Source organism: Nothoprocta perdicaria, unplaced genomic scaffold (genome assembly GCF_003342845.1).
Source record: "Nothoprocta perdicaria isolate Ctin4 unplaced genomic scaffold, notPer1 scaffold_50, whole genome shotgun sequence".
Lineage (NCBI taxonomy): Eukaryota > Metazoa > Chordata > Aves > Tinamiformes > Tinamidae > Nothoprocta > Nothoprocta perdicaria.
In genome coordinates, this window is record NW_020455755.1 from 2,841,646 (window position 1) to 2,867,550 (window position 25,905).

The window sequence follows — 25,905 nt, forward strand, 5'->3', positions numbered from 1 at the left end:
CCCGGCTTAAAGATGCGTCCTGCCCAAAGCGCTTAGGGGCACGAGCAGAAACTGCCAGTTGAGAGGGGCTCCCGCTTCCTGCTGCATTTGCAGAGCCTCTTCGTGCTTTGATGGTTTCTGCCCAAAGYTGATGAGACAAAGGCGTGGTGATATGTGCTCATCAGCCTGAGCAAATTAAACCCAGGGGATCAAAAACAAGAAAAGCAAAGCAAGGTATGTTCGGGGTGGTTTTTAAAGAGGAGAGCTTGAAGTACCCTGAAGGCATAAATTAAAAGCAGACATAAAAGAAAACTCCCTTTCCACCACCAGGAGAAAGCAGCAGTCTGGTTAATCTTGATGTTTAGGGAAGCAGGGCAGCAGGAACAGGAGGAATTTGGGAACAGTCAGATGGGCTGTATGCACTGAGYGTGTTATCTTATGATGCCGTGCTTAAATAAGAACTAATCTGACTGCAAAAAAAAACTCTTAGGTCTTAATTTAGCTGTATCCTGAACTCCAAACAACGCAGAGGGGAGTGGATTTTCCATGGCATCTGGACATCAGCCAGGAGCAGGGTCCCCTAAAAGAAAGGGACACTCTTCAAACAGTTAAGCACTTAGCACAAATCCTTTGTGTTCTGACGCTTTTCTCTTATTTGGTAGCTCTTAATCTTAATGGTTCCAGACATGGTACATTTGTGGGGTGTATTACAGCAACATCGTGTTGGCTGCGTTTCAGCATATGGACACACGTATCTGGCAGAAGCTCTGGATCGCTGTCCTGCTGGGAATCTGCGATGGCCTCATCCTGCTCTCCTGATGCTGCAAGCAAATGCAATCACCTCCCTTCTGCTGGATTCACACCAGCCCCACCGTGAACTGCACCGGGCCCCAGCTGCTGAMACCAGCTCCGGCAGGGCAGGCCATCTGTGCACTCCACATGGTTATAGCCCGTCACACATTAACTCCCTGGAATGGGTCCGTGTTAAGGTATTGGGCTTCCCAAACACTGTTCCAAATTCATTGGAGGTCCAAGCTATGGAGTTCCATGAAGTTACGCTCCGGAGGAATTTGATCCTTCACATTCTTCTAGCCRGTTGTTGCAACACAGTTGACATCCGGAGGGACGAGGGCAGCTGGGTTCAAGGCTAGCAGTACCTTTGACCCTCCCCATGTGTCCGATGGGCTTGGGTGAATCTTGTGGGGTGGCTGACGGGCTCCGGGCCCCCATCCTGAGTGGGAAAGAGCAGCTTCCCTGCTCCTTCCCGCTGTGATTCGCATCCCCATAGGCTCATCTATGAGGCTGAAGCAGGACCAGCTCTGGTGTTTCTGCAACAAAACATCCCCGCTCGGCAGCGGCGTCTCAGGATACCCCTGCCCACCCGTCAGACCTGGCCCCGGCTGCTTCCCTGAGAGCCACGTGTGACCACAAACACCCAAAATAGCGCCTCTGGAAGCAAATCCTTTGACTTCAAACAGCAGCAGCAAAGCCCTACAAGAAAGGCAGTTTCAATCACAGCCTGAAGAGCCAGGTTTTTTGTTCTTTYCTAAGTTCTTTTCCCTGGATTTCTGACAGATTTTCTCCTTCCTCTTCCCCAAGCCAGGGCATTGATCTCAGCAGGATCACAAGCAAACTTCAAAGGGACTCACATTTGCCCTGCCTGTTGATGTCCATGAATGGCGCCAATCTGAGCCTTGTCTTCCTGCCTCCCTGTGAGATGAGATAAGGGTGGCCACAGGAGCCCTCTGGCCCTCACGCAGCCAGCCAGGTGGGACACACACCCATCACCTGAGCACCTAGGGCGAAAAAAAGCCTCAAGGGCCTGAAACATTAATATAAGCCTGATGTGAAGCTCCAGAACACACTGGCCCTGTGTGCTTCCATACTGCAAGTGACCTTGTCCTATAAGGACCATACCAGAAAGGGGACAGGCCCCCAAAATGAGCAGGACCCTGAGGACCAGAGCGCAGCAGGAGCTGACACCCTTGTCCYGAGATGCCCTGATTTCATCAGCACCCATCGGTGCGGATATGCCTCATCACCGCTACTACGCAATTCTTCTGCATGTCATTTTATACCCAAAAGGGCAAGAGTACAAGTAAACCATTAACGAGCCTTTACGTGCCTGCGCGGTGACATCACACATGCAGGACACCYGGGCATCACTGTAAAACCAAACCTCGCTTTCCACCGTAGTTTTCCACGCGCTGGAAGCAGATTTGGTTACAGGCACTGATACGAGCAYCCGCACTTTGCATTCCGCTAGGATTTCACTCCCGTAACAACCCCAGCTCCCGTGTGGCCCCTTGGTGGCCCCGGGTGGCCTGGCCTGGGGATGGCACCTGACCCCCATGGGGCTCCTCCAGACCTTTGCCCTGCTSTGGGGCTGAGGTGGCTCCGTCCTGGCCTGTGGCACAGCAGGACAGACCCCATTCCAGGGGGAACATCCCGGCTTTGAGCCCGTGGGCTGCTGGTGGGATCTGGGGAGGAGGGAAACCCAGAATGATGCCCRGGACAGGAGAGGGGGCCTCTAAGTCCTGGGGGAGGTGGGGAGGAGGCCATGCCCTTAGACAGGTAAGTGTTGGCATGTGAACCCCCATTCTTCCCCCAGAGACCTCCAGACACGTCACCTCCGCAGAGTTTGTGCCCCTGGGTACCCAGGGYGCACAGCCCGTGACCAGCACCCGTGGTCCCTGTTCCTAGGCAGCACACGAGGGGAGAGATCCGCAGCACTGGCACCCCCAATGCACAGAGGGCTCCCCCAGAGCCACCAGCTCGGACAGGAACAGCCTCCAGCCCCACCCGAGGCTCCCGAGCCCCTCACCAAGGCTCGGGGGGACCGTGTCCCGCCGCCCCAGGCCGGCGCGGGCCGGTCCTCCCCGCGGCAGCCCCGGCGCGGCCGCCGGGGGCGGGGAGGCGGCGGGCCGGCCCCGGCCGTGCCCATAAGGCGGGCGGAGGCGGCGGCGGCGGCAGCGGCAGCGCATGGCGGCGGTGGCGGCGCGGGGCCTGCGGGGCGCCCGGCGCCTCCTGCCCGCGGGCGCCCGGCGCGAGAGCCGCGAGCTGGCGCGGCTGGCGGGGCCCGTGGTGAGAGCCGGGGCCGGGCGGCAGCCACGCGCCATGGCAGGGCGGGAGGGAGACAGGGAGGGAGGCGCCGCGCGGCGCCGCGGCGGGAGCTGGGAGCTGTCCCGAGGCGGCGCAGCCCCGGGGGGAACGGTCGCCGCGTGAGGGGGAACGGTCGCCGCGCGCAGGGCAGGGGGCGGGTAACGGTCGCCGCGTGAGGGGTAACGGTCGCCGCGCGCAGAAGGGAGGGGGTAAYGGTCGCCGCGTGAGGGGTAACGGTCGCCGCGTGTAGAAGAGGGGGTGACGATCGCCGTGTGAGGGATAACGGTCGCCAACCATGGGGAAACGGCGGCTGTGGGAGCAGCCCCGGAGGCGGCTGCTTCGCCCCGCGCGGCCTCCCCGCCGAAGCAGCCCCCCGAGACTCCGGGGGCCGCGGGGCGACCTGGTTCCCGCTCCCCTCGCGGGTCCCTCGGCGCCTGTGAGACCACGTCTGCGCCCGCCAGCGCCTTTGCTCAGCTCGCATCAACGCCCAGTCCTTCCCTTATTCCCTCATTACCACCCACGTGTCTAGTCTTTTTCACAGGAATTCCTGTTGCTGTTTAGTTTAGTCCATTAAGGCGACGCGGGTGCTGGCAGCGCCCGTGAAAATCGCCCTAGAAGAGGAGCAGTGGGCATGCAAGCTGTTTAAATGGCTCAGTGCAAGCTGCTCACAGCCCCATTGCCCCCACACAGCCTTAGGCAAGTCCTGGGGGTTGGTACCCGCTCTTTGGCCTCCCCAAAGGATGCTCAGGGCTGAGGTACCGGATGATGGGCTCTTCTCAGAGCCCCTGTGCATAGAGGAGCATCTGCACCAAGACGAACCTTTCCCTGGCTCTCTACAGCCAGCAAAACACACACCGCGACAGTCAAACACGAGACCTAGTCTAGATCCATTAAACATTAAGTTTTAGGGTTTGAACCTTCTGCTCCGTCTGCTTGATAGGTACCAAGGGAAGAGTTTCTCTGAGACCTCCTCCTCGCCATCAGAGCACTAACACCCGCGATCAGACAGGAAGCYGAGTCTGGTTTCTCTTTCTTTAGCTGAATCCCCCAGTGAAATCCCGGCTGCCTTTGACTTGGGATACTTCTCCCAATGCCCAGATAACCTCCAAACGAAACCTGAACCTGCCTTCCAGGTGTAGCTGTCATCAGTAAATACTCATTTCATGTCAATTCTTGTGTTGGATCAAGCACGGAGGTAGGGAGCCTTTTTGTGCATCACTCACAGCAGCTCAGCATGCCCGRGTCCGGGAGGAGGATGACTCTGCTCTGCTCTTCCTCCAGCCCCACAAGAGATGCTTCTCCAGCTTATAAACCAGCTGGAAGGAAAGCAGCTTGAGCCAACGAGCTGTGAACATCCCGGGTTCCCACTGCCTTCTTGCTCTGCCACGTCCCTGTGCCTTGGACACCTGCAGAGGGGCTGCCCTCTTGCCAAGGGAAAAAGAGGTCTCAAGTGCAATTGCTACTGCATTTAACTTTAAAGTAACTTTAACCCTTTCTGTAGCCCCAGGTTAGGATCAAGTAAGCTGAACTTCGCATTAGTCCAGGAGGAGATGACAACATGGTTTGAGGAGAAGAGTTTTCCCCTTGGCATAGCAATATCTCAGAAACACATGAGAATAAAAGAGTGCTGATTTTTCCCCCMCACACACACTCTACACAAAACAGTGTATTTCCAATATCCTATTGGAAAACAGGATTTTTAGTGGCTCTGTTAAACCCCATGTAAAACAAAGTCATCTATCAGATTGACCGTCTAATTCCTAAATTCCACAACAATTTTAAGACTTTAGGAGTCAACGGAAGAAGCTGGAGCTCCAGGCAGCATTCGCAGCAGAGCTCGGGGTTCAAGGCCCTCTTGTAACACCAGGAAACTTGGACTGGTCACAGTCCAAGTCGCGGGGCAAGACGGTGTTTGCCGAGCTGCAATCAGAGCTTACCTCACAGTGTCCTTCTGCCATCCCAGTTTGTAGCCCAGCTGCTGGGTTTCCTGATCAGCGTGGTCAGCTCCATATTCTGCGGCCATCTGGGGAAAGCTGAGCTCGATGCCGTGACACTGGCCGTGTCTGTAAGTGTTGCTTTTTCTTCTCTGATGTAAAGCATACAAATTGTGGACCACCCTAAAAAAAAAAATGAAGAAAAACCCTAGAGGAAATCTTACCCAAGAAGCCCATGTCTAAGCACGTCGATGCAGCACTGACACTGCACCTACCGAACTGCTTTTGCCAGAGGGCAGGCAGGAGATACAGGACTGAGCAGTAAGCAGTAGTGTCAGTGCAAGGCCTGCACCAGCTTAAGCCTRTGACCCAGCTCTTTGGACCTGCCAGGCCCAGACATGCTCCTGCAGCTGGGAGCAGCACTAACGAGTTATCTTTTAGGTATTTGGCCTTTGCTGGAGGATCTTTTCCCACAGCATACGAGGGAAGAGGCTATTTGGATAACATTTATGTGTTATTCTGAGAAGCAGAGACAGTCTGGAGACTTCTCAGAAACTCCCAGCAGAAACATCTCCCCACCCAGCTGAGAGGGACACGGCGCTTTGGGCCAGAGCCCTGTGACCCTCCCTCACAGACCGAGTTCCCTCTCTCCTCCAGGTTATCAACGTGACGGGCATCTCCATTGGTTCTGGCTTAGCCTCGGCATGCGACACGCTGATGTCCCAGGTCAGTAGCTGCTGCCCGTTCCGTGCGTGGGGAGGGTTCAGCTTGGTGCTGCTTTGTGTCCTGTGCAGGACAATACAGGCAGCTTCTAGCCAGCCTGGGGCTCCAAACGTGCTGTCTGGAGCCTGCTCCCTCCGTGGGGGACAGGAGGGGCACAGACGAGGAAGACGTGGGGCTGAGCCAGACTCTCCGAGGAGCGCTGGGTTGTGCCTGGGTAGTGCAGGGAAGTGCATCCTTGTGAGGTCTGGTTCAATCTAACCAACCCCACTCTGTCTGCTGCTGGGAGTGGGAAGAAACTGCRTTGAATTGATCTGTTGCTGCTTCTGGACTGGCACATCGGCCCAGACCTTTTTCCCTCAGCCTTATCTCTCTCCTTGGTGCTGTCTCTCCACTCAGACCTACGGTGGCAAGAACCTGAAGCAGGTGGGCACCATCCTGCAGCGAGGGATCCTTATCCTGCTACTGTGCTGCTTCCCTTGCTGGGCAATCTTCATCAACACCGAGCAGATCCTCCTGCTCATCCGACAGGACCCCGAGGTCTCCAGGTCAGGAGCGAGATCAAGTCTGACCCCTCTCTGGTCTGCAGCACGTGGGACGTCAGCCCTCCAGGCACTGAAGGCTCTGGTTCCGACGGGCCTTTCCACGGCCCTGGCAGCGGGGAGGGCTCTGGGATCTCACTTGCTGACAGGGCTATCAGAAACCAAGATGATGGATCTAGGGTCCCCTGAACCTTCTCTGGAATCTTTAGGGTGCCCAGGCCTTGCTTTCCTGTTGCTTCCAGTTGCTTTCCTGTATCATTAACTGGGGCTACAACTCTCTCTCCAGGTTAACACAGCTCTACGTGATGATCTTTATCCCAGCTCTTCCAGTAAGTTGCTGCTAAAGCTCTCACAAGTTCTGTAACCCTCAGTAACGTTTGGGGGAAAGAGGGAGAATCTTTGGCTCCGTGGATCACAGGAGAGGATGATTTAAGGTTTTGCAATGGGTCCCTTGATCTTAGGCCTTAAGAGATGTGTGCTGATCATGACTGTTGGACTAGCAAACATGCACTTTTCCATCTCACTGTGCAAATGCTTCTCCTGAAGCCCCATCCCTGTGCAATAAGTAACTGCCTGTAGATACTGGAAGCAGGGGCTTCCCCCTTGGCTCGTAGCTCGGAGATGAAGGCTGCAGGTTGCTATCAGCACACACTCGCAGTGCCAGGTGTTTGCCTCTTACTCTRTCTTTCTGAAGAGACTGCCTTAAGAGAAGGATCAGTTACCTTAGAAAATAAGTGGCTGTCGGTTATCACTTTCCTTCAGKATCTGCAGGCTCTCTCCTGCTGATGGAGAAACTTGGGAGATCTACAGTTTGGAGACCAATCTCTCATCCTGGTGGGAATGGAGAGGGTTAGTGCCCAGCCWAGGGACGGTGCCACTCTGCAAGGCCGAGGTTCCCCTTGGGCCCCAGCAAGGGAAGCTGCTTTGTGCTTTGCCTTTTGTTGCTCCGAGCTTGGTGTGCAGCAGTGTCACCCAGCTGAAATGAGCCACAAGACCTAGGTGCTGTTGCAACATGCCTGGCTGTGGCATCCTGACACGGTGGCGGGAGGAGGCGAGGAAGGGATTTATCCGGGAATGTTAAATTGTAGCTGGCTCTTGAACCGTAGCRGCACCGGGTTCCTCTCTGTGCGGGCCAGTGGGGAGGGCTTGGGACTCCCACGCAGCRCTGATGAAATGAATCCTCCTTCTTTCAGGCGGCGTTTCTGTACCAGCTGCAGACAAGATATTTACAAAGTCAGGTACTGTGTAACTAACTGCGCGCTGGGCCGCAGATTATAGGTATTCCTGGGAATGCAGATAAGAGTGGTGATCTAAGTACACCCTGTCCGAGGGAGCACTGGGCTGAGAAACGTGTGATCTTTAGTCTTCAGCCAGCCCTGCAGAGCAGGGAGAAGCCATGGGGACTAGTCTTGCTATACTCTCCCCTTTGCTTTGTCACAGGAGTCATGCTTTTGCCATGCTTCTTTTGGGTAACAGCAAGGGTCAGTGATGGATCTGGGCTCCAAAATATGTCTTTGGCTTCCAGGCGATCATTTTGCCCCAGGTGATTACGGGCATAGCAGCCAACGTCCTCAACGTGGCCATGAACGCCATCTTCCTGTACGCGCTGAAGCTGGGCATGGTGTAAGTGTCACCGGGCGCGGTGGCACCATCTCCCTCCRTGAAGGGGTTTGCTCAGGGCTCTGGAGGGGGTGTCTTGGGTGCCTGGTTCTGCCCCAGCCTCCAAAGAGAAGGCTGCCTTCAAAGAGAAGGCTGCCACAGCTGCCACAAAGCTCCCTTGGATGCCACTAGGTCTCTTCTGGGGAAATTGAGATTGGGAAGGATGCTGTTCGTAACCTGTCCATATTTTTACTCAGGGGGTCTGCCTGGGCCAACACTATTTCTCAGTACACACAGGCCATCCTTCTCTTCCTTTACGTGCGGTGGAAGAAGATCCATGTGGAGACCTGGGGAGGTACTGTCCATGCTTCATTCTTTTAAAACACTGCTGTCTGCCCTTGGGGATTTGGCACTGTCACTAGGATGCAGAGTATAGGTCTGATAGAGGGATAGAGAGACTAGGCTGAGCCCAAGCCCATGACTGTACCCCCAAATCCTTTCTCTTCACCTTGGCTCAGGAACACGCTGTCATGTAGGGAAGATGCTCTGGAAGATGTGGCTTGCAGTCCTTGTCCTGAGAGAGCATCCAGAAGATGATACATGTCCCCCACGCTGAGGAGAGTGCATTCATTCTGCTTCACCTCTTCCTTGCAGGCTGGAGCACGGACTGCCTCCAGGAGTGGGGTTCCTTTATCCGTCTGGCTGTGCCCAGCATGCTCATGATGTGTATTGAGTGGTGGACCTTTGAAATCGGGAGCTTCCTGGCAGGTGAGTCCAAACCCTCTTCCTTACCTTGACTCAACAGAGCATCTTCCACTCATGCCTGCCATGGTGCTGCCTCTCTGCTGCACACCCAAAGCACCTGCAAAACTCCTTAAAGGAGTTTTAATTTTGATGTGATGAAGGAAATGCTAAATCTCTTCCAGGGCTGCTCAGCGTGGTGGAGCTGGGTGCTCAGTCTGTGATCTACGAGCTCTCCTGCGCAGCGTACATGGTAAGGGCTGTGCGTGTCCCCCAGGACTGGCTCAGGAGGACAGCGGGGTGGGAAGCAGAGCCAGGTACCAGGTTTGGAGGTGCCTGCTGCATGAAACCCCTCACTGCAGCCCGCAAGCGCCTGCCCCGAGGAGCCCCACACTGTGCTCACATTAGCATCGCTCTGTTCCTGGGTAAGGCAAGCGCGTTTTTCAGGATTCTCCAATGTATCCAAAAAAATGTTACGCCCATGGGATGGGCTGTAACTGCCAGCTGCAGAAAGTAGCCTGGAACTGAGTGTCAGTGACAACTCTTTGTCCCCAATGCTCTACCTGGGAAGAGACAAGCTGTGGCAGTCTCTGCTGCCACTCACCTCYTCCTTGTCTCCTGCTCCTCAGGTGCCACTGGGCTTCAGCGTGGCCACGAGCGTCCGAGTGGGCAATGCCTTGGGATCAGGGGATGCAGTGCAAGCCAAGACCTCCTGCRTCACTGCCCTGCTCTGCTCAGGTCAGCTCAGGCCCCTGCGGAGGGGAATACAGGATAGTTAGCTAGGTAGTTTGCAGAGTTCGCAGTGTCTGTAGTTAGGTAGGTAGTCTGCAGAGCAAAGCTCTTTGACTATTTCTTTTCCTTTCAGGAGTGTTTGCTGTAGTGGTTGCTACTTTACTGGGAGTCCTGAAGGATACTGTGGGCTACATCTTCACTAGTGACAAGTGGGTTGGCTGCTTTCTTTTAAATAGTTACTTGCTTGGTGGGCCTCGTGTGCAATGACCTAGGAACAGCTCATAGGTGGAGTTCATAAACCCCATCATAAACCCCAAACATTCCCCAAACATTCCTCCCCACTGCCTTGTGTCACACGGATGCTGCTGGCTCTGGGACAACACTCTGGCAGAACCCAAACTGCATRTGCTCCCAGCTGCAGGTCCAGCAGCTTCCCCAGCTGGCCCAGGTGGGACCAGGAGGTGTGAGAACCCCTACGCTACATTCTCTGACCAGCATATACATTTTCCCAACAGGGAGATTGTTACCTTGGTGTCCAAAGTGATGATGATCTTTGCTCCGTTCCACTTGTTCGATGCCGCAGCAGTGAGTATTCCAGAATGTGGAGCAATCCCTCTCTGCAGGCTGTGATGTCATGGAGAATGCAGAGCTATCATTTAATCCATAAAAATGATACAGGGAAGCACCCTGAGAACCTGCCAAAGCAGTTGCTTGCGTTAGCTACAGCTTCTCTTCAACATCCCCCTGTGCTTGTAGCTTGTACCATCCCCTGAGCTCCTCTAGAGGTACCCACCAGGCTAAGTGCTCTTCCCGTGTGGTGATTCCTGTGCCTGCCTTCCTCAGGCCACGTGTGGTGGTGTGCTGAGGGGTGCAGGGAAGCAGAAGATGGGTGCGATCGCCAACGCTATCGGCTATTACGCCATCGGCTTGCCCATTGGCATCTCGCTGATGTTCGCGGCTAAGCTGGGGGTGCTGGGTAAGTTCGCTCTGTTTGGTGTTGGGGACCTAGCTCTGTGCGAGTTGCCAGCACTGCTCCTGTTGGGTCAAACCCTGTGGTCTCTCAGATCAAGACTGACTTTGASCAAAGCTCTGACCCCGCCAAAGTCCTCAGGCAGGAGCAGGGTTTCTTTGAGCCCTCACTAAAATAACTCTCCCTTGTTGCAGGTCTGTGGGTGGGGATGATCATTTGTATATCTTTGCAAGCCCTTTCCTTCTCAACCTTTGTCATGCGCATGGACTGGAAGAAAGCTGCAGAAGAGGTAAGGCTGGAGCTTCCCTCGCATAGCTCTTAGAAGGCTTTAGGCCAGTTCCTGTCCCACCACAAGGCTATAACCCTGCAGCTGTTTGCAGGGAAGGAGCAAAACAAGCCCTGTCCCTCTGCTCTAGCACAGGAACAATTTGGTGCTTTGGGAAGGAAGGTACAAGAAGGAGACAGACTTGCTTGGTTGGGCAAGGCTGCTCCAAGGAGAGCAACTCTTCTGTGTGTTTTTAGGCTCAGATTCGAGCTGGACTGAAAAAACTGGAAGATGTGAACTCCAATGGCACAGCTGCTAACAAAATATCTGCTCTGGGTATGTAACCAGGCCTGATAACAGGGAGGGAGCCCAAGTTCTCCACCCAGTCCTTCCTTTCCCTCACAATTCTGTCCTGCTGGCCCAGACAGCTGGACRTGCAGTGTGTGGTGCTGGTCCCAGCCTAGTGACACTTCTGCTGCCTCAGTAATGGGTACAAGGTACTCGTCCCCTATTGCTACCCGGGCTGCTCCAGGGAAGGGCCAGCACCGCCACTGTTTGCATTAGCAGGGAACACCTGCCACCTTGCTGCTGCGTGTCCYCTGTCCTTGAGCCCTGAGAGAGGCTGTCACCACTGCTTGTGCAGTAACAGGCTGGGGTGTCCGTGCTTGGCAGCTCGGCTTCCCTGAAACACTCACCTCTGTTCCCAGATTACGTCTCTGTTGATGCCGATGCCGTGGACACCGTGGTCTTGCCCGACAGTGCTGCAGGAGCTGAGAAGCAGCCCGACCAGCAGCTCGTCGTGCTGGAGGGGCCGGTCGTCCCTGCTCCCGCGCTCCGGAGAGCCCTCATCCTCCGCCGGGCGCTGGTGGCCGCGGCGGCCGTCGCTGTCCTGCTCGCTGGCCTGCTGCTGCGGCTGCTGACCGGCAAACRCTAGAGCTGCCGTGGGCACGGCCCCGTCCTGGGAAGAGGGCARCCAGGGAAGACACTTCCTCCTCAGTAGCTTGTTAAGAGTCACTTGGTTTCTGGTTAAGTCAAAACCTCCTATCCCTCATGCTCAGTTCTTAAAGGAGATGGGGACGCAGCACCCAGGAAGCAAGTGTGCGAGAGGCCGTCCCCTCTCCAGCACTGCGCTGGGATGTCACTTGTGATGCAGCGAGTGTGTCTAGGGCTGCCCAGGGAGGGAGCCAGGCCTGGTGCTGCCCCAGCTCCAAGGAAAGCTTTTCATCCAGCTCCAGGGAGCCTTGGACCAGGTGCTTTGCCGAGGGCAGAGGCTCCTGCTGCCCACAAAGCGCGTCCTCCCACGGAGCTGCCCTCCTGGGTCTCGGCAGGTCTGAGSCCGCTCGCTGAGGCTACGGCAGCGCGCCGCCGCACCGGGCCCTGCTGCCAGGAAAGGGCTGACTCCCGCCGAGGTGTTGGTGCTGGCTCCTGGCCTGAATGCAGGCGCAGGGCCTAGAGCAACTCCTTTGCACTTTTGTAACCTGGGATTTTGATACAATAAAGTTTTCTGAGTAAACCCCGTGTAGTTAATGGGCTGTGAGCACAGCCCCGGTCACTGCTAAGCTCAGGGCGGGGAGATAGGTGCTTGGTTCCTAGCACAAGCCTCAGCTTGTGACCAGCTTTCACAGGGAAATAGCCTCAAAGACTGGTACTGGTGCCCCACGTTGGCACCCGAGCCTGGCTGGGCTGCAGCAAGGAGCACCCAGCTCTGCTCACACACARATAGAGAGCCCCCTCACCTCAGCTGCTCCCAGCGCATTGCTGAACCACACGGGAAACGCTTTGATAGGCGGCTGCGCTGCCCCGGAGCAAAGTCTGGGCGTGAGGACGGCTGCCAAGGAAGCGCCCTGCACCTTAACACGAGTGTCCCCTGGCACCGCTGCCCCATGGGCAGCTCTCCTGGTCACCTGCGGGCTGGGAATTAAAAAGAAAAAAAGGAGAAGGAACACAGAGTAAATCAGCTTGAAACACCCATTAACCGTGACCACAAAGTGCAGGGTCCTGGCCCCATGCGCGGGTCTACCTCGATGTGGGAACTGTGGCAGACTGTGCCCGCATAGAGTCCCTGTGTTTGGGCACTGACGCCTGCTAGAGGAGGAGCTGGACCCGGCTCTGCCCGCGGACCCCCAGCCCTGCCCGCCCGAGCCCAGCACCGTGCGGTGCACGAGGGYTCTGTGACCAGCTCGGGGCGCCCGGCCGGCCGCGCTCGCCCTGCCGCGTCCAGGGCAGGACGCTATATTTGGCCTGGCGGAGCGGTGCCGCTGAAACCCGACGCTGAGCGCGGGGCCGACAGCTGGAGCCAAMGGGGCCGGCTTGTTTTGGCCGCCGCGGTGCTGCGACAAGAGGGGCGCGACGGGCAGCAGCCCAGCCCTGGCCGACGAAGCCCTCGGGGGCAGGAGCTCGGGAGAGACATCCCAGGGACCCCAGAAGCCTCCGTCTCGTCTGGGAGACAGAGCAACCTCGTGCCCTCCCGCCAGCAGAGCCGCAGCGGGACAGGGGAAAGGCAGGTGGGTGCCAGCAACCACAGCGACTCTTCCCAGAGCCCTGCCAGTCATCAGCTCTTTGGGGACAGGGACAGTGCCAGCGGCAGGTGGGCTGCGCTGGGGGGGCTCGTGGGGCACCAGCTGCCTCCCATGGGTGGTGTGTGCGACTGGTGCTGCCCGCGGGGGGACGCGGGCCCCTCGCCCGGCTCCCCGTCCTGCCCCGACCCCGGCCCCGTGCAGCGGCAGCGCGGCGCTGGCTGAAGTTCACCGCGCCGTGGTTACACATTGCTTACCCTGGCGAGCAGGGCGCACGGMGGCTTTAACGGAGCGCGCGCGCGGAGCCGCCTTCCACTGCCCCGGCAGCGCGGCAGCATGAAGCCGGCGAGCGGCGCCGAGGAGGGCGGCTGCAGCGAGGCCGGGGCCGGCAGCCCCGCCGAGCCCGGCGCCAAGAAACGCCGCTGCCTGCGGCGCCTCGTGCCCGACAACTTCTGGGAGGACGCGAAGAAGCTGCTGGTGCTGTCGGCGCCGCTGGTAGGGCTCCCAGGTGGAGAGGACCCGCGCRGAGGGAGAGAGGGTCAAAGCGGCCGCGGGCACCACGGGGAGCAGGGTCCTCGGTCAGCAGAGCCCGAACTCCAGAGCTCCTGGAGAAGATGCTCTAACTGCCTGGCAAAGGGGTAGAAACCTCAAACCAGTTTTACCTGAGGTGCCACGAGGGATTTGTTTGCTGACCGGTTGTGTCCTGGTGGATGGGTGCAGCTTCCCTCCTGCGCCGGGCCCCGCAGTGCCAGGTCTCTACCTCCGGCACGGCTGCCCCTCTCGCTCCCCTCTGTCTCTCCCCGTCTCCTCTTCCTCGCACCTAGATCGTGAACCAGCTCCTGATTTTCCTGATCCACCTGGTCAGCTCCATATTCTGCGGCCACCTGGGGAAGGTTGAACTGGCCTCTGTCACACTGGCCATCGCTGTGAGTATTTCCCTAGTGCCTTGGCACCTGTCAGGCAGCATCTCCGACCTGATAATGCTGCACTCTGGTTAGGGAGACAGAGGCTGGGGCCACGTCCTGTGACACGGGGATAGAGACAAACTGAGGAGACTTTGGACTCTGACTTTTAGGAGCTATCCCTTCCTATCTAGTATTATACACACTCACATTTGTTTATTCCTCTGCTCCTTCCAGGTTATAAACGTTACTGCCATCTCTGTAGGATACGGTTTGTCTTCGGCATGCGACACCCTGATATCCCAGGTGGGTCGGAGCCGTCGCCGCCCGCGCCGGAGCTGCCGGGTTTGCGGAGCGGGCGCYGGGCGCCAGGCAGGGCCGGGCACGGGGAGCCGGGAGCACCCCGAGCCGGCTGGCAGGAGCTCGAGCTCCCCTTGACGCACCGAGTGCTTCCAGGCTGGGCTGGCGTCAGGGCGGCTCCGCTGYGCTGGGCCCTGCGGCTCCCTGCGGCCAGGGCTCACGTCGCCCTCTCGCCACCCAGACCTACGGCAGCAGGAACCTGCGGCGCGTGGGCGTCATCCTGCAGCGCGCCACCCTCATCCTCCTGCTCTGCTGCTTCCCCTGCTGCGCCATCCTCATCAACATCGAGCAGCTCCTGCTCCTGGTCCGCCAGGACCCCGAGGTCTCCAGGTCGGGTGGCCCCYGACACCGGCGCCTTGGTCCTCCTGAGGGGGACAGCGGCCCGGACGCCCGGCTCACGGGGCGCTCTCGTGTCCCCCAGGCTCACGCAGGTCTACGTGACGGCGTTCGTGCCCTCGCTCCCTGTGAGTGCTGGGGGCAATGGGGGATGCTCTGCGCGGAGGACGGTCCTGGCTGCAGCGGCGCGGGGAGCAGGACGCAGAGCCCGCTCCAGCCACGGGCTTCACCCCCCGCACCAATTTGCTTTTCAGGCAGTTTTTCTCTATCACTTGGAGACCAGATACCTGCAGAACCAGGTAGGCGTCCCATAACACTCACATCTACRGAGGGTCTTCTGCTCTGGGCATGGGGCTCCCCTCGGCCACAGTCCTGGCAAGTGGTGCTCACCCCCGCCGGTGGCTCCAAGTTCTTCCCTGGAGATCACTCATGTCACAGGGACAGTTGTACCTGATGGACCTTCCTTTGCACCTTCCTGTATTGGGGATTTACCTCCAGCACCATCATTTTCAAAGTAGGTGACTAAAGTCACAAGCTTGCCCGCTGGTTTGAAGGTGATGAGCCGAGAAGGGGTTGGACAGGGGTCTTTGCATCTCTCCTGCATCTCCCCAGCAGGGAGGCAGGTGATGAAGGCCACCCCCTCTTCTTCACAGATGATCATGTGGCCCCAGGTGCTGAGCGGCATCCTCGGCAACACGGTCAACGTGGTGGCAAACTGCATCTTCCTCTACGTGCTGGGCTTGGGCATTGTGTGAGTAGCACCCGAGGCCCACGCGGGATGAGACAGCCCACGTTGCAGCTGCAGCTTCACCCGAGGGTCCAAAACAGCAAACGGCTTAAAGGAAACAGGATTCTTTGCTCTGAGAAACGCRGTGTTTTCAGAAAGGACTGACTTTGGGAGCTGGTTTACTGGGACCTGCCAGCACGAGGGCAGGAGCGGCTGTGCCGGGAGCCGGGAGCAGGATGCAGACGTGGTTTCTCCTTTCCCTTCCCTTCCAGGGGCTCRGCCTGGGCCAACACCGTTGCTCAGTACGCTCAAGCCATCTTCTTGTTCCTCTATATTGTAGGCAAGAAGCTGCACGTGGAGACGTGGGGAGGTGAGACATCTTCCCCCATGCCACCGTGCTCCTGCTTTGTATGAATGCCCGTAAATGTGTCACCCTTTCTATGGAGCACGACTTGTTAGCCCTGAAGGTGCAATATTAACCTGCTGCGCCGGTGACGGGCACCGTGCCATGCAGTGAACATTAATTCTGGGAGCTCTTGGCGGCTGGCGCGTTCTGCTGAAGCACTGGGGATACTGGGCCCAAAGCAGGAGCAACCCGGACCCCGGTGCGAGGGTCTCCTGAGGTGCTCGGGTCCTAGAGGGATCACACGGAGGTGCCCAGCTCCGGGGTCCTGGCAATTGCAGCAGCAGAGCACGTCCATGCACAGTGATGAGATTCTGCCAAGCTGATGAGCGTTGACTTGGGGGCTTTGCATAGGGCTCATGGCATGCAAGGCCCRGGCGGCTGCCTTGCGGCCCTCCGAGACGCACAACTCGGCCATTCTGGTCCTGATCAGGCGAYGTTCCTCGTGTCTCCTCCCAGGCTGGTCCGTGGAGTGCCTCCTGGACTGGGACAGCTTCACCTCGCTGGCCATCCCCAGCATGCTCATGATCTGCATCGAGTGGTGGACCTATGAAATCGGCAGCTTCTTGATCGGTCGGTGGAGGAAGGGGACGACGGGAGCGCGGCCCCGGCACGGGGGTCCCAGAGGGTCTTCGCCGGGCGCTCCAACTCGTCAGCGACCCCCTCTCCTGCCCCTCAGGCCTGCTGAGCGTCGTGGAGCTCTCGGCGCAGTCCATCATCTACGAGGTGTCCGTTGTTGCCTTCATGGTAAGGTCTGGCGGTTGTTAAAGGTCAGGCTTCCGTAGGAAGAGTCTCACCGCCGGCTGCAGCAAGAACCGGCTCCGGCAAGCTCGGGTCTCCTCTTCCCGCCGTGCTTCAGCCCTTCCCTCCCGGGGATGCGTTTTGCATCAGCCCCAGCCTCCTGCTGGGCGCCTCTTTGCAGTCCCTCTGGTGCCACCCGCGCGTGGGTCACCCGCGGCGCCCTGTGCTTGCAGATCCCGCTGGGGCTCGGCACGGCCGCTAGCGTGCAGGTGGGGAACGCGCTGGGYGCTGGCGACGTGGACACGGCCAAGAGATCCTCCTCCACGTGCCTGCTGTGCACGGGTGAGGCGGCGGACGCCGCGCGAGGGGCTCAACGCGCCCCGTGTCCCCGGACACCCCACGCGGGACGCCGCGGGTCCAGCCTGCTCAGCCCCTCGCTGCCTTTCAGGAGGGTTTTGCATAGCGGTGGGGGCCGTGTTGGCGGCCACCAAGGAYGTGCTGGGCTACATCTTCACCAGTGACAAGTGAGTGCCCCGGCTCCCGGCCCCAGCGCGCACCGAGCGGCCACCAGTTTCCCCAGTAACCAGTACCTCTGCTCCCTCCGCAGGGAGATCATCGGCTTGGTGGCCTGGGTCATACCCGTCTACGTTGTCTTCCACTTCTTCGAGGCCATGTGTGTAAGTCCTCGGGGCGCTGCGGTGTTGGACGGGCCCCCGCACAGCCCGGGGGACGTGGCGGGACGGCGGCCGCCGGCTCCAGCCCCTGTCCGCTGCCGTCCCGCGCAGGGCGCCTGCAGCGGGGTGCTCCGCGGCGTAGGCAAGCAGAAGTTCGGCGCCATCCTCAACGCCATCGCTTACTACGGCGTGGGGCTGCCCCTGGGCGCCGTGCTCCTCTTCGTGGTCAAGATCGGCGTCATCGGTACCGCCAAGAGGCGCCGCCTGGTCCCGACCCGACCCTGCGGCGCTGCCGGCGGCTCCGCAGCGGCGGCCGCTGCCGGCCCTGCCAGCGGCGGGTGACGGCGTCTCTGCCCGCAGGTCTCTGGCTCAGCATGCTCATCTGCGTCTCCATCCTCTGCAGCTGCTTCGTCGCCTACATCGTGCGCATGGACTGGAGGAGGGCGGCCCAGGAGGTAACCCCGACACGTGCCCTGCGCCCCGCTCGCTGCTGCGCCGGGCATGAGGGGCAAAGCCAGACCCAGCAAATGGGGCACAACCCAGCGCTGCCCGTCCCACTGYGGCCCGGGGCCTCACGCCTGCCCCGCGGGGCTCCCCGTGCCGTTCCGGGTGCTCTTCTGGGTGCCGCATCTCACCACGCGAGCCGTGCGGGACCAACGCGGCAGCCCTGCCGGTGGGAGCTGCCCGCCCCGGCCCAGGCTGCGAGTTAAGCGCCATCGTTGCCTCCCCAGGCCCAGCTCCGCGCAGGGGTGGCCCAGCAGCCAGCGGAGCAGCCGGGCACAGAGCCCGAAGGATCCTGCAAGGCCCTGCCCCACGGCTCGGCGCCCCACATGCACGGCCCCACGGCGGCGGCGCRGGGCTGCATAGGTACTGCGCGGCGGGGTCGCTTGGGGAGGGACACGCCAGGGGCTCCCATCTTGGAAACACTGGGACCCCACTAAATATGGGCTGAATTCTGCACACCAAGGGCTGGAGAGCCCTGCAAGRCCCCAGTGCCCCTGGTCCATAAAGCGCTTTGAGGCCTGGCAAAAACCCCTGCACCGACCTGGGTGACTCTGCCTTGCTCTTGCTGCAGCGGGCAYGGACGCCCAGAACGGCGTGGTGCTCATGGGCATCACCAGGCTGGAGGGAGCAGCGGAGCGGCCGGAGCGCCGGGAGGCAGCGGCCGCCGCGCCGGCTCCGGGCGCCGCCGTCCCCCTGAGGAAGCTGCTCGTGCGCCGGGGGCTGGTGGGCGCCGCGGCCGTGGCGGTGCTGGCGCTCGGCGTCGCCGTGAAGCTCGCGACCGCGAGGCCCTGAGCGGCGCCGAGGGCCTCGGGGCCAGAGGCGCCTCCGGACACGCACGCAGCGCAGCCCGACCCGCCCGGCGCCGGGGGGGCCCCTGGGGCAGGGGTCCTCGCGCCGCTGCCTCGTAAAGAGCAAACCCGYGGGACCCCGGCGGCTCCTGTGCGCGGAGCTGCAGCCCCGGCTGGGCCGGCCCGGCTGCCTTTGGGGGCTGCAGCCCCCAGCGCAGGCCCTGGGGTCCYGGGTCACTGGGTGCCCCTAGGGACAGGGACACCGGGCGCCTTCCTGCGCCCTGGAGCCCCGCGCGCTGCTCCTGCCCCGCAGCACCAGGCGCCCTTCACCACAAACAGCTTCTRCTCCGCGAGGCTCAAGGTCAGGCTTCCAGTTACAAGCCTGGAGATAAAAGATGACCAGTAAATCAATAAAAAAGGAGAAATGCAATTAATTCTCTAAGCGTAAGTTTAGGAAACAGCCTCTCTCYTAGAGCCGGGCACTCAGGTCACGGCAGCTCCTCCTGGTCAGGGCACAGCCCTGTACCCTGCACCAACCACGTCACGCTCCCGTGTCCTTGGGGCAGTTGGCTGCAGCTCGGGAATCCTCTGCTGTCCCCTCGCGGGCCCTTCCACGCCGTGGGGGCCTAGCAGGGGTTTCCCGTGCACCGAGACCTCGCTCGTGCTGCAGTAAACCCYTTCAAGGGCAGCATGGTTCATGTTCCTAGAGGTTGTTTCTCTTCTGCTCCTGGGCAGCMTGCTAGGGGACAACGAACCTGAGCTGTCCCCAGGGCCACCAGGATGATGACAAGTTCCACCAGACCTGAGAACACACACATATGTCAGGCTCGATGCCGCACAAGACTGTTTGCTATAGGGCTCACCCAAGACATAACATGTAGATAACAGGCTCTGTCACAACTTTCTTGGCTTTCACACACTTGTGGCAAATGACTCCCCAGTTCAAGACCTACAAAGGACTTGTCTTACCTGGGGTGCAGACAGACCAGTTCAAGACCTTTGTAGGTCTTGAACTGGTCTGTCTGCACCCCAGGTAAGACAAGTCCTCCTTCCACCTGCCTTTCACCACTGTTCAGGCACAACTAATGGTTTAGGTCTAGATCAATCACTGTAATTCAACAGGAACCTCAGCCCTCATTTGCTCAGCATTTCCTCTGCTTTGAGTTGGTTTCATTTCCTTCTACCTCTTCGGAGGACTAGATGTTTCAGAGGAAGAGAAACTGCAGCAAAATCAAGTATAAAAATAGGAGTGCAGGAGGAGAATGCGTTGTGCAGAGCCGCTGGCCCATCCAGCAGCTGCCACCTAGAGACACGGTCCTGACACGGCACCGAGCCCGGCCTGGAAGCAGGGATGAGCCACAGGCTGCCAGGGACAGCGGGGGCTCAAAGGAGCGCACAGAAACACGAACGCTCAACACCCGGCCTAGCCCCACGCTCTGCTTTGGGAGTATTCTGGGTGCTCTCCACTTGCAGATACCATTTAACATTAATACTCTTACACAGACTAGAAGAGCAGCAAAGCTGAAGCTGCTCCTTAGCGCAGGGACGCGTTACAGGACATTCCTCAGTCTTCCCACACAAATTCGCAGGGATGTTGTGTAAACACAAATCCTTGACCTAAATTCCTCACCTGGTACAAGAGACCCTGGAAGCAGGAGACTCCCAAGGCACCCGTGTCCACCTCTGTTGGAAGGAAGGCTGGGACACAGGGCTGTGCAAACCCAGAGCCCTGCAGCAGGCGCCCAAAGGCCTCCTGCGGCACAGGGAACATCTCTGGAAYGCGACACCTGGGTCCAGCTACAGAGGCAGGCGCCACAGGAGCTTTCGGGTATAAATCTGTGTTTATTTAGCACTTGCAAAATGCATTATTATAAAAGCTTAGCGCAGACTAAGAAGAAATCCCATTCATTGCACAGTACACAGAGGTTTCCACTTCATATTGCAGAGAATTGCATTTATCCCAGATTCTTCATTTTTCCTTGTTTTAAGATGAGACCTTCAATTTCCCCAGCACCCACTCCCCAAGCTAAAGCAGCTCCCATGTTATTTCCAGTGCATGATTAGAGGAAAGCCAGGGGCTCACACACAAAGGAATGCCCTCTGCTTCTGGAATTGCTTTTCCTTGGAGGAATCAAGAGCTACCACGGGTTGTCTTTCCCACTTCCCTCAGCAGGCCTGCGAGCTGCTTTGTGCCAGCCAGGATACTCTGATTTGCAAGGCAGATACGGTGCAAATGCTTTCTTGGCCATTTTGTAAAAAGCCACCCAATTTTTCAGAGCATGTCATGAAATTCACACCCCAGAGAGGATCCCCTCTGCAGCCGTGCACACTCCTTGTGCACAATCCTTGCTTTAAGGGATCCACGGATACTTCACCTTGACTACAAGGTAATTGGGAACCTCYGTGTTGCTGCGGCTCAGATGAGCACAGCCCAAAACAGACATCCCACCGGGGCAGGGAYGGCACTGCTGCCCAAAGCACAGCCGAGGAGGGGACCGTCCGTCACGAGGGCAGCCGCCGCGGGGCRGCGCTCTGTGCGGCACGGCTGGCGCAGGCGGCACGGGCAGGTCTTGCTCCGCAGTCCTCCTTTTTGTTCCTTCTACCAAGTGGTCCCTTCATCTCAGCACGGCTTTTTAGCGAACACGAGTCCCCACGAGGGTCGTTCTAAGGCTGTTCTGTGCTCCCAGCAGCTCCGTTACCAAGGAAAAAAGTCATTTCCACCAAGCGAGCGCTCAGGGGACGGTGACGATGGCAGCCGATGGTGGCACCTTCTGCTCTCCTCAGTGGAGGGCGGCCTGTGGAGGCGGGACACAGCAACACCGGGAGCTGCGGGGGCAGCGCGGCCCCTCTGCAGAGCAGCAGCCCCAGCCCCAAGCAGAGGCTGTCGCTCCCGGGCGCTGCGGGCCCGGCTCGCTGCCCTGTCCCCTCGGCCCGTGCCCAGGGCTGCTCGTCTGGGACACCCCGGCAGCTCCAAAGGCGACAGCCAGAGAAACGCCCCATGCTCCCAGGGGAACCCTCTCCAAGCCCGACTCACTGCTCTGCCCCAGCTTCGCCCAACCTCACGCCGAGCCTGCGTACAGTAGAAGAGAAAGACTCCTACCTCGCTGCAAGAGCCACAGCACCGCTCTGAAACCTGCTCCTCCTTAACTCCCACTGAGCCAGCCCAGCCTCTGAACGGCCAGCAAAGCCCACAGGGCTTTTCTCTTCAGCACAGACTGGTGGTTCTGAGGAAACCCAAACGATTGGGAGAGGCTCTGAGCGTCGCCCTGCGGCTCTCCGTCCCGGCCGCGTGTGCGGAGGACAAGACAAGGAGGCTTCTCCCCACACGCCCAGTGCCTCCCCCTGCACCCCTTTCGTCCCTTGTCTCCTGCATGGCTGCTCCCTCGGGCCACCAAGGCATGGGGCAGGGATGGGAAGGATGCAGTGGAGCCCCGSCTCCTGCTTCCCCTGGCACATCACGGAGAAGCGAGGGCGCACGTGCGGTTTCAGGTCTTTTCCTACCTCTCCAGAGGCATCTCGAGCTCTCCAAGCAAGCTCAGCAGGCTTTTGCCTCCCACACAAAGACAAGGACACCCCACCCTGCCACTTCCCCCTGGGAGCAGGAGGAACTGGAAATGCCTCTAATGCCTGCTAAGGGCAGGTGGAAGCTGCTGCTGGTTGTGGAGCAGGAGCTCTTCCCAATCTTTTCCTAGGTCTAGGCCTTCCGTCACAGCTCCCTTCCCCAGAGCTCCCGTCTGCTGCTTGGGAAAACCCTGGAAACCAAGGACAAAGCCCCCCAGGACATCACAGCCCGGTGCCACCTGCCCAGGCAGAGCAACAAGCACCATGGCAGCCCAGCAGACCCCTCGGAGCACATTTGCTTTCTAGGCAGCACAGSCAAGAGGGGGAAAGGAGTCCTGGTAATTCCAGATGAGCCAAACGTTGCAAGGACCAAGCCAGAGCAGACACGTTGGCTTCGGGGAAACAGCGCAGCTGCAAGGGAGGAGCTTGCAAAGGACCCCGTGAATTGCAGGCTCCCATGGGAAGCAGAGATGCAAGCTCACCTTGATCAACACAGCGGCCACGAGCCCCAGCAGCGCCAGGGCCACCAGCCCCACTCGACCCCACTGAAAGCGCTTCAGCAGGAAGAACTTGGCCCAGGCCACCTTCTTCTGGCTGGCCGGCGGGTAGCGCAGCTTGTTGGCCCCCTCCATCTTCAGGTCCTTGATCAGGCAGGAGCGGTGGTGCGAGAAGGTGTCGAAGCTGTGCTGCCCATGGTAGGCGCCCATCCCGCTGTGACCTGCGCACACAGCCCCACAGGTCACCTCGCAGCCTGGGCTCGCCGGGCCCCGCTGCTTCACGTGGTGCAAACGAGAGCACAAGCCAATCCTAGGTGCCCTCTGTCTGCTCTGCCTGTCAGCTACCCCGCATCTTCCTCACTGCAGCTGAAAGGCCCAACTGCTCCTCTGTAGCCCTGCAGAAAAAACAAGCCCTTCTCTTCTGCAGAACTTGTCCCAGGCTTGGGATGTCCACCCACCTCCATACCTTACCTTCCCCACACCCTTTTAATGGAGCCACCTCCAGTCTGCAGSATGTTCCCGTGGGTGCTGTCTGCTGGGCCTCCGAGCCCCCACTGGCTCTCCTGCAGCYTGAAGCTCAAGTCACCAGAGGTTAAGGAGACCCAAGAACTCACCAACACCCCCAAAAGGCAAGCTTGAGAGGAAAAAGTGCATGATGACATCATTAGCAGTAACTCCTCCACTGGTTGTCTCTGAGATGAATCTGTCGATTAACTAATAGGAAAAGAAACACACAAAAAAACCACCTAAATAGGCTGCACCCTCTTTAACCAAGTGAACACTGTAGCTAGAGATGGACTAGGAGGTGGGAYAGGTGCCACAAGAGCCACCGCGGCGGTTTCCCATGGCTGTCAACTCAGACAAGCCCCTATTGGCAAACATAACGCAAGGCAAAAASAAAAACTCAGAGGGATGTGGAAGCAGGGAAGCCAGGGGCTCTCCTCCCCAGCTACGCTTGACGTAGACACCTGCAGCACTGGATCACCCGGAGCCGCCCCAGCTGTGGAGCAGAGCCCAAACCCACCTTCTTGTTGTTGGAGAAGACGTAGAGGGCGAGCGGCTTCTCCCGGCTGTTGATGAGCTCAATGGCCTCGTCCGCGCTCTTTACCGGCACTATGGGAAGGACGGGCCCAAAGATTTCCTCCTGCATCACCTTGGCATCCGGGGACACATCTGTGAGGATCGTTGGCGCTGGGAAAACAGCACAGCAGGACCATGAGCACGGACAAAAGAGTGGGCCCAGGGCAGGAGCCGCACCTGAGCAGTGCTAGGGTTGAATGCGCAGCAAGACACACCAAAGCAGCCCCCAAACTATSCCTCGTGCCCCCAYGGCYGCCCCAGCCCCGCTTGGGAACACGGCTACCTATGAAGCAGGAGGCCTCATCAGTCTCTCCCCCGTGAGCGACCTTCTGCCCCTCCAGCAGGGCCAGCACCCTGTGGAAGTGGCGCTTGTTGACGATCCTCTCGTAATCCGGAGACGACTTCACATCGTCCCCGTAGAACTCCTGGCAAAAGGACACGGCGACGTCAACTCCCAGCCAGAGCCGACTCGCGTTACCGGCCTGAGGGTCTGAGCAGTGCCGAGGCGCGAGCAGCCCCGCACTCACCCGCAGCGTCGCCTTGATGTTCTCCACCACCTGGGCCTGGATGGCCGGGTCGCAGAGGATGTAGTCGGGGGCGATGCAGGTCTGCCCGCAGTTCATGTACTTGCCCCACGTGATGCGCCTGGGCGGCGGGGGAGAAGGAGCCTCCGGTGTTTGTCCCCTCCAGAGCCCCACGGAGGGGCCCGTGCCCTCCTGCCCCACGTGCTCCCGGCCACGGCGGCCCCGGGCGGCCTCACCTGCAGGCGATGGCCAGGTCGCAGTCCCTGTCGATGTAGCAGGGGCTCTTGCCGCCCAGCTCCAGGGTGACGGGCGTCAGGTGCTTGGCGGCCGCGGCCATCACGATTTTGCCCACGGCAGTGCTGCCCGTGTAGAGGATGTGGTCAAATCTGTGTGTCAGCAGCTCCGTCGTCTCAGTTACCCCTCCAGTGACCACCGGGTACAGCTCCTGGGGGCAAAGCAGAGCCTTGTGACTGCCCTGATGCAGAGCAACAAATATCAGGGTACAGCTCTCCAGGGCACAGACTCTCTTGCRGGTTGTTCAGGATCAAGGTGATGGGAACAGACACAGTATCTGCTGCTTCTGCTCAAACCAGGCTTCACTTGTCACCTCGTCCCTGCACAAGAGGACTAGACTGCCAGAGYAAAAATGTGCCTCAGTGGACCACAGCAAGGTCCACTTGGAAGAGGACCTTGCTGTGGTCTCCACTTGGAGGAGAGAGCTGCCAGGTGAGCTGGGCACGAGACAAATACTGCTTGTAGGGCATGGATTACCAGCATATGGGAACAGGGGTCTGACTGTCCCGAGCTCCTCGCAGAGCCCCTGCTTGTAGGGGAGAGCCTGGCCCAGGCAGCACCTGAGGCGCCCGGCTGCCAGCAGTGAGCAGCGGGACGGGCAGGCTGGGGAGCCGCGGGACGGGCAGCGCAGGAACCCRCGGGACGGGCAGCATGGGGAGCCGYGGGAYGGGCRGGCTGGGGAGCYGYGGGACGGGCAGCGCAGGAACCCACGGGACGGGCAGCATGGGRAGCCGYGGGATGGGYGGGCTGGGGAGCCGCGGGACGGGCGCTCACACCTGCACGCTCTGTGGCAGGTGCCAACARGACTATCACGTTGCAGAGGGATTACCCAGGTGTGTCAGACCACACAAGAGCAGGGAGAATGAGAACATATTATCTGAACCACCTGCCTGCGCAATCTCAAAGCAGCCCATCCCTTCCCATGCTGCTGCTCTGTGCCCTTTTCCAAGAGGACCAGCAAGCGAGSCGCCCCCGAGCCGAGGCCGAGCCCGTGGGCCGCACTCACCGGGTCGAGGTACTTGGGCAGCAGGTCGGCCAGGAGGCGCGCCGTGTGCTCGCTCACCTCGGAGGGCTTCACCACCACGGCGTTGCCTGCGGGAGCAGCCCGGTGAGCGGCGCCCCGCGCACCCCGCGCCGCCCGCCCGCCGCGCGCACCCACCTGCGGCGATGGCGCCGATGAGCGGCTGCATGACCAGCACGAAGGGGTAGTTCCAGGCGCCGATGACGAGCACCAGCCCCAGCGGCTCGGGCCGCACGAAGGCCTCGTCGCGCAGCGTGAGCAGGTTCCTCTTGGCGCGGCGCGGGGCGGCCCACGCGGGCAGCTGCGCCGTGGCCAGCGCCAGCTCGCCCAGCACGCCCAGCAGCTCGTGTCCGTAGGCGTTGGGCCCGCTCTGCAAGCACGGGGCGCTGGCAG

General features: G+C 59.6%; 3 protein-coding genes across 4 annotated transcripts in view; 2 read left to right on the forward strand and 1 right to left on the reverse strand.

Moving 5' to 3' along the window:
• Positions 1-2,979: 2,979 nt before the first annotated feature.
• On the forward strand, positions 2,980-12,011 carry LOC112954710 (multidrug and toxin extrusion protein 2-like; the record flags this gene model as incomplete). Its single annotated transcript, XM_026047969.1, has 17 exons — positions 2,980-3,063; positions 5,045-5,146; positions 5,673-5,741; positions 6,135-6,283; positions 6,564-6,606; positions 7,471-7,515; positions 7,803-7,900; positions 8,134-8,231; positions 8,531-8,644; positions 8,803-8,870; positions 9,247-9,355; positions 9,483-9,558; positions 9,865-9,934; positions 10,193-10,325; positions 10,514-10,608; positions 10,842-10,920; positions 11,292-12,011. Coding segments are annotated over 17 exons (1,659 nt in total), but the record flags the coding sequence as incomplete, so codon positions are not given.
• A 1,203-nt stretch (positions 12,012-13,214) lies between these two features.
• Positions 13,215-18,539, forward strand: LOC112954655 (multidrug and toxin extrusion protein 1-like). Its single transcript, XM_026047903.1, is given in 18 exon segments — positions 13,215-13,221; positions 13,428-13,595; positions 13,925-14,026; positions 14,268-14,308; positions 14,544-14,692; positions 14,784-14,826; positions 14,953-14,997; positions 15,352-15,449; positions 15,698-15,795; positions 16,288-16,401; positions 16,508-16,575; positions 16,803-16,911; positions 17,018-17,093; positions 17,177-17,246; positions 17,355-17,487; positions 17,604-17,698; positions 17,975-18,110; positions 18,319-18,539. Coding segments are annotated over 18 exon segments (1,773 nt in total).
• Positions 18,540-20,467: 1,928 nt separating this feature from the next.
• Positions 20,468-25,905, reverse strand: part of ALDH3A2 (aldehyde dehydrogenase 3 family member A2) — a 5,997-nt gene continuing 559 nt past the window's right edge. The window contains exons 2-11 of one of the 2 annotated variants that reach the window (XM_026047978.1): positions 25,651-25,882; positions 25,498-25,583; positions 24,434-24,642; positions 24,201-24,318; positions 23,957-24,098; positions 23,618-23,784; positions 23,208-23,307; positions 22,579-22,814; positions 21,636-21,759; positions 20,468-21,330 (exon numbers count right to left, since the gene is read on the reverse strand). In XM_026047978.1, coding sequence (XP_025903763.1) covers positions 21,679-21,759; positions 22,579-22,814; positions 23,208-23,307; positions 23,618-23,784; positions 23,957-24,098; positions 24,201-24,318; positions 24,434-24,642; positions 25,498-25,583; positions 25,651-25,882 — 1,371 coding nt within the window. In that variant the 3' untranslated portion in view covers positions 20,468-21,330; positions 21,636-21,678. The remainder of the gene's footprint in view (positions 21,331-21,635; positions 21,760-22,578; positions 22,815-23,207; positions 23,308-23,617; positions 23,785-23,956; positions 24,099-24,200; positions 24,319-24,433; positions 24,643-25,497; positions 25,584-25,650; positions 25,883-25,905) is intronic. The other variant, XM_026047977.1, reaches the window with a different exon arrangement.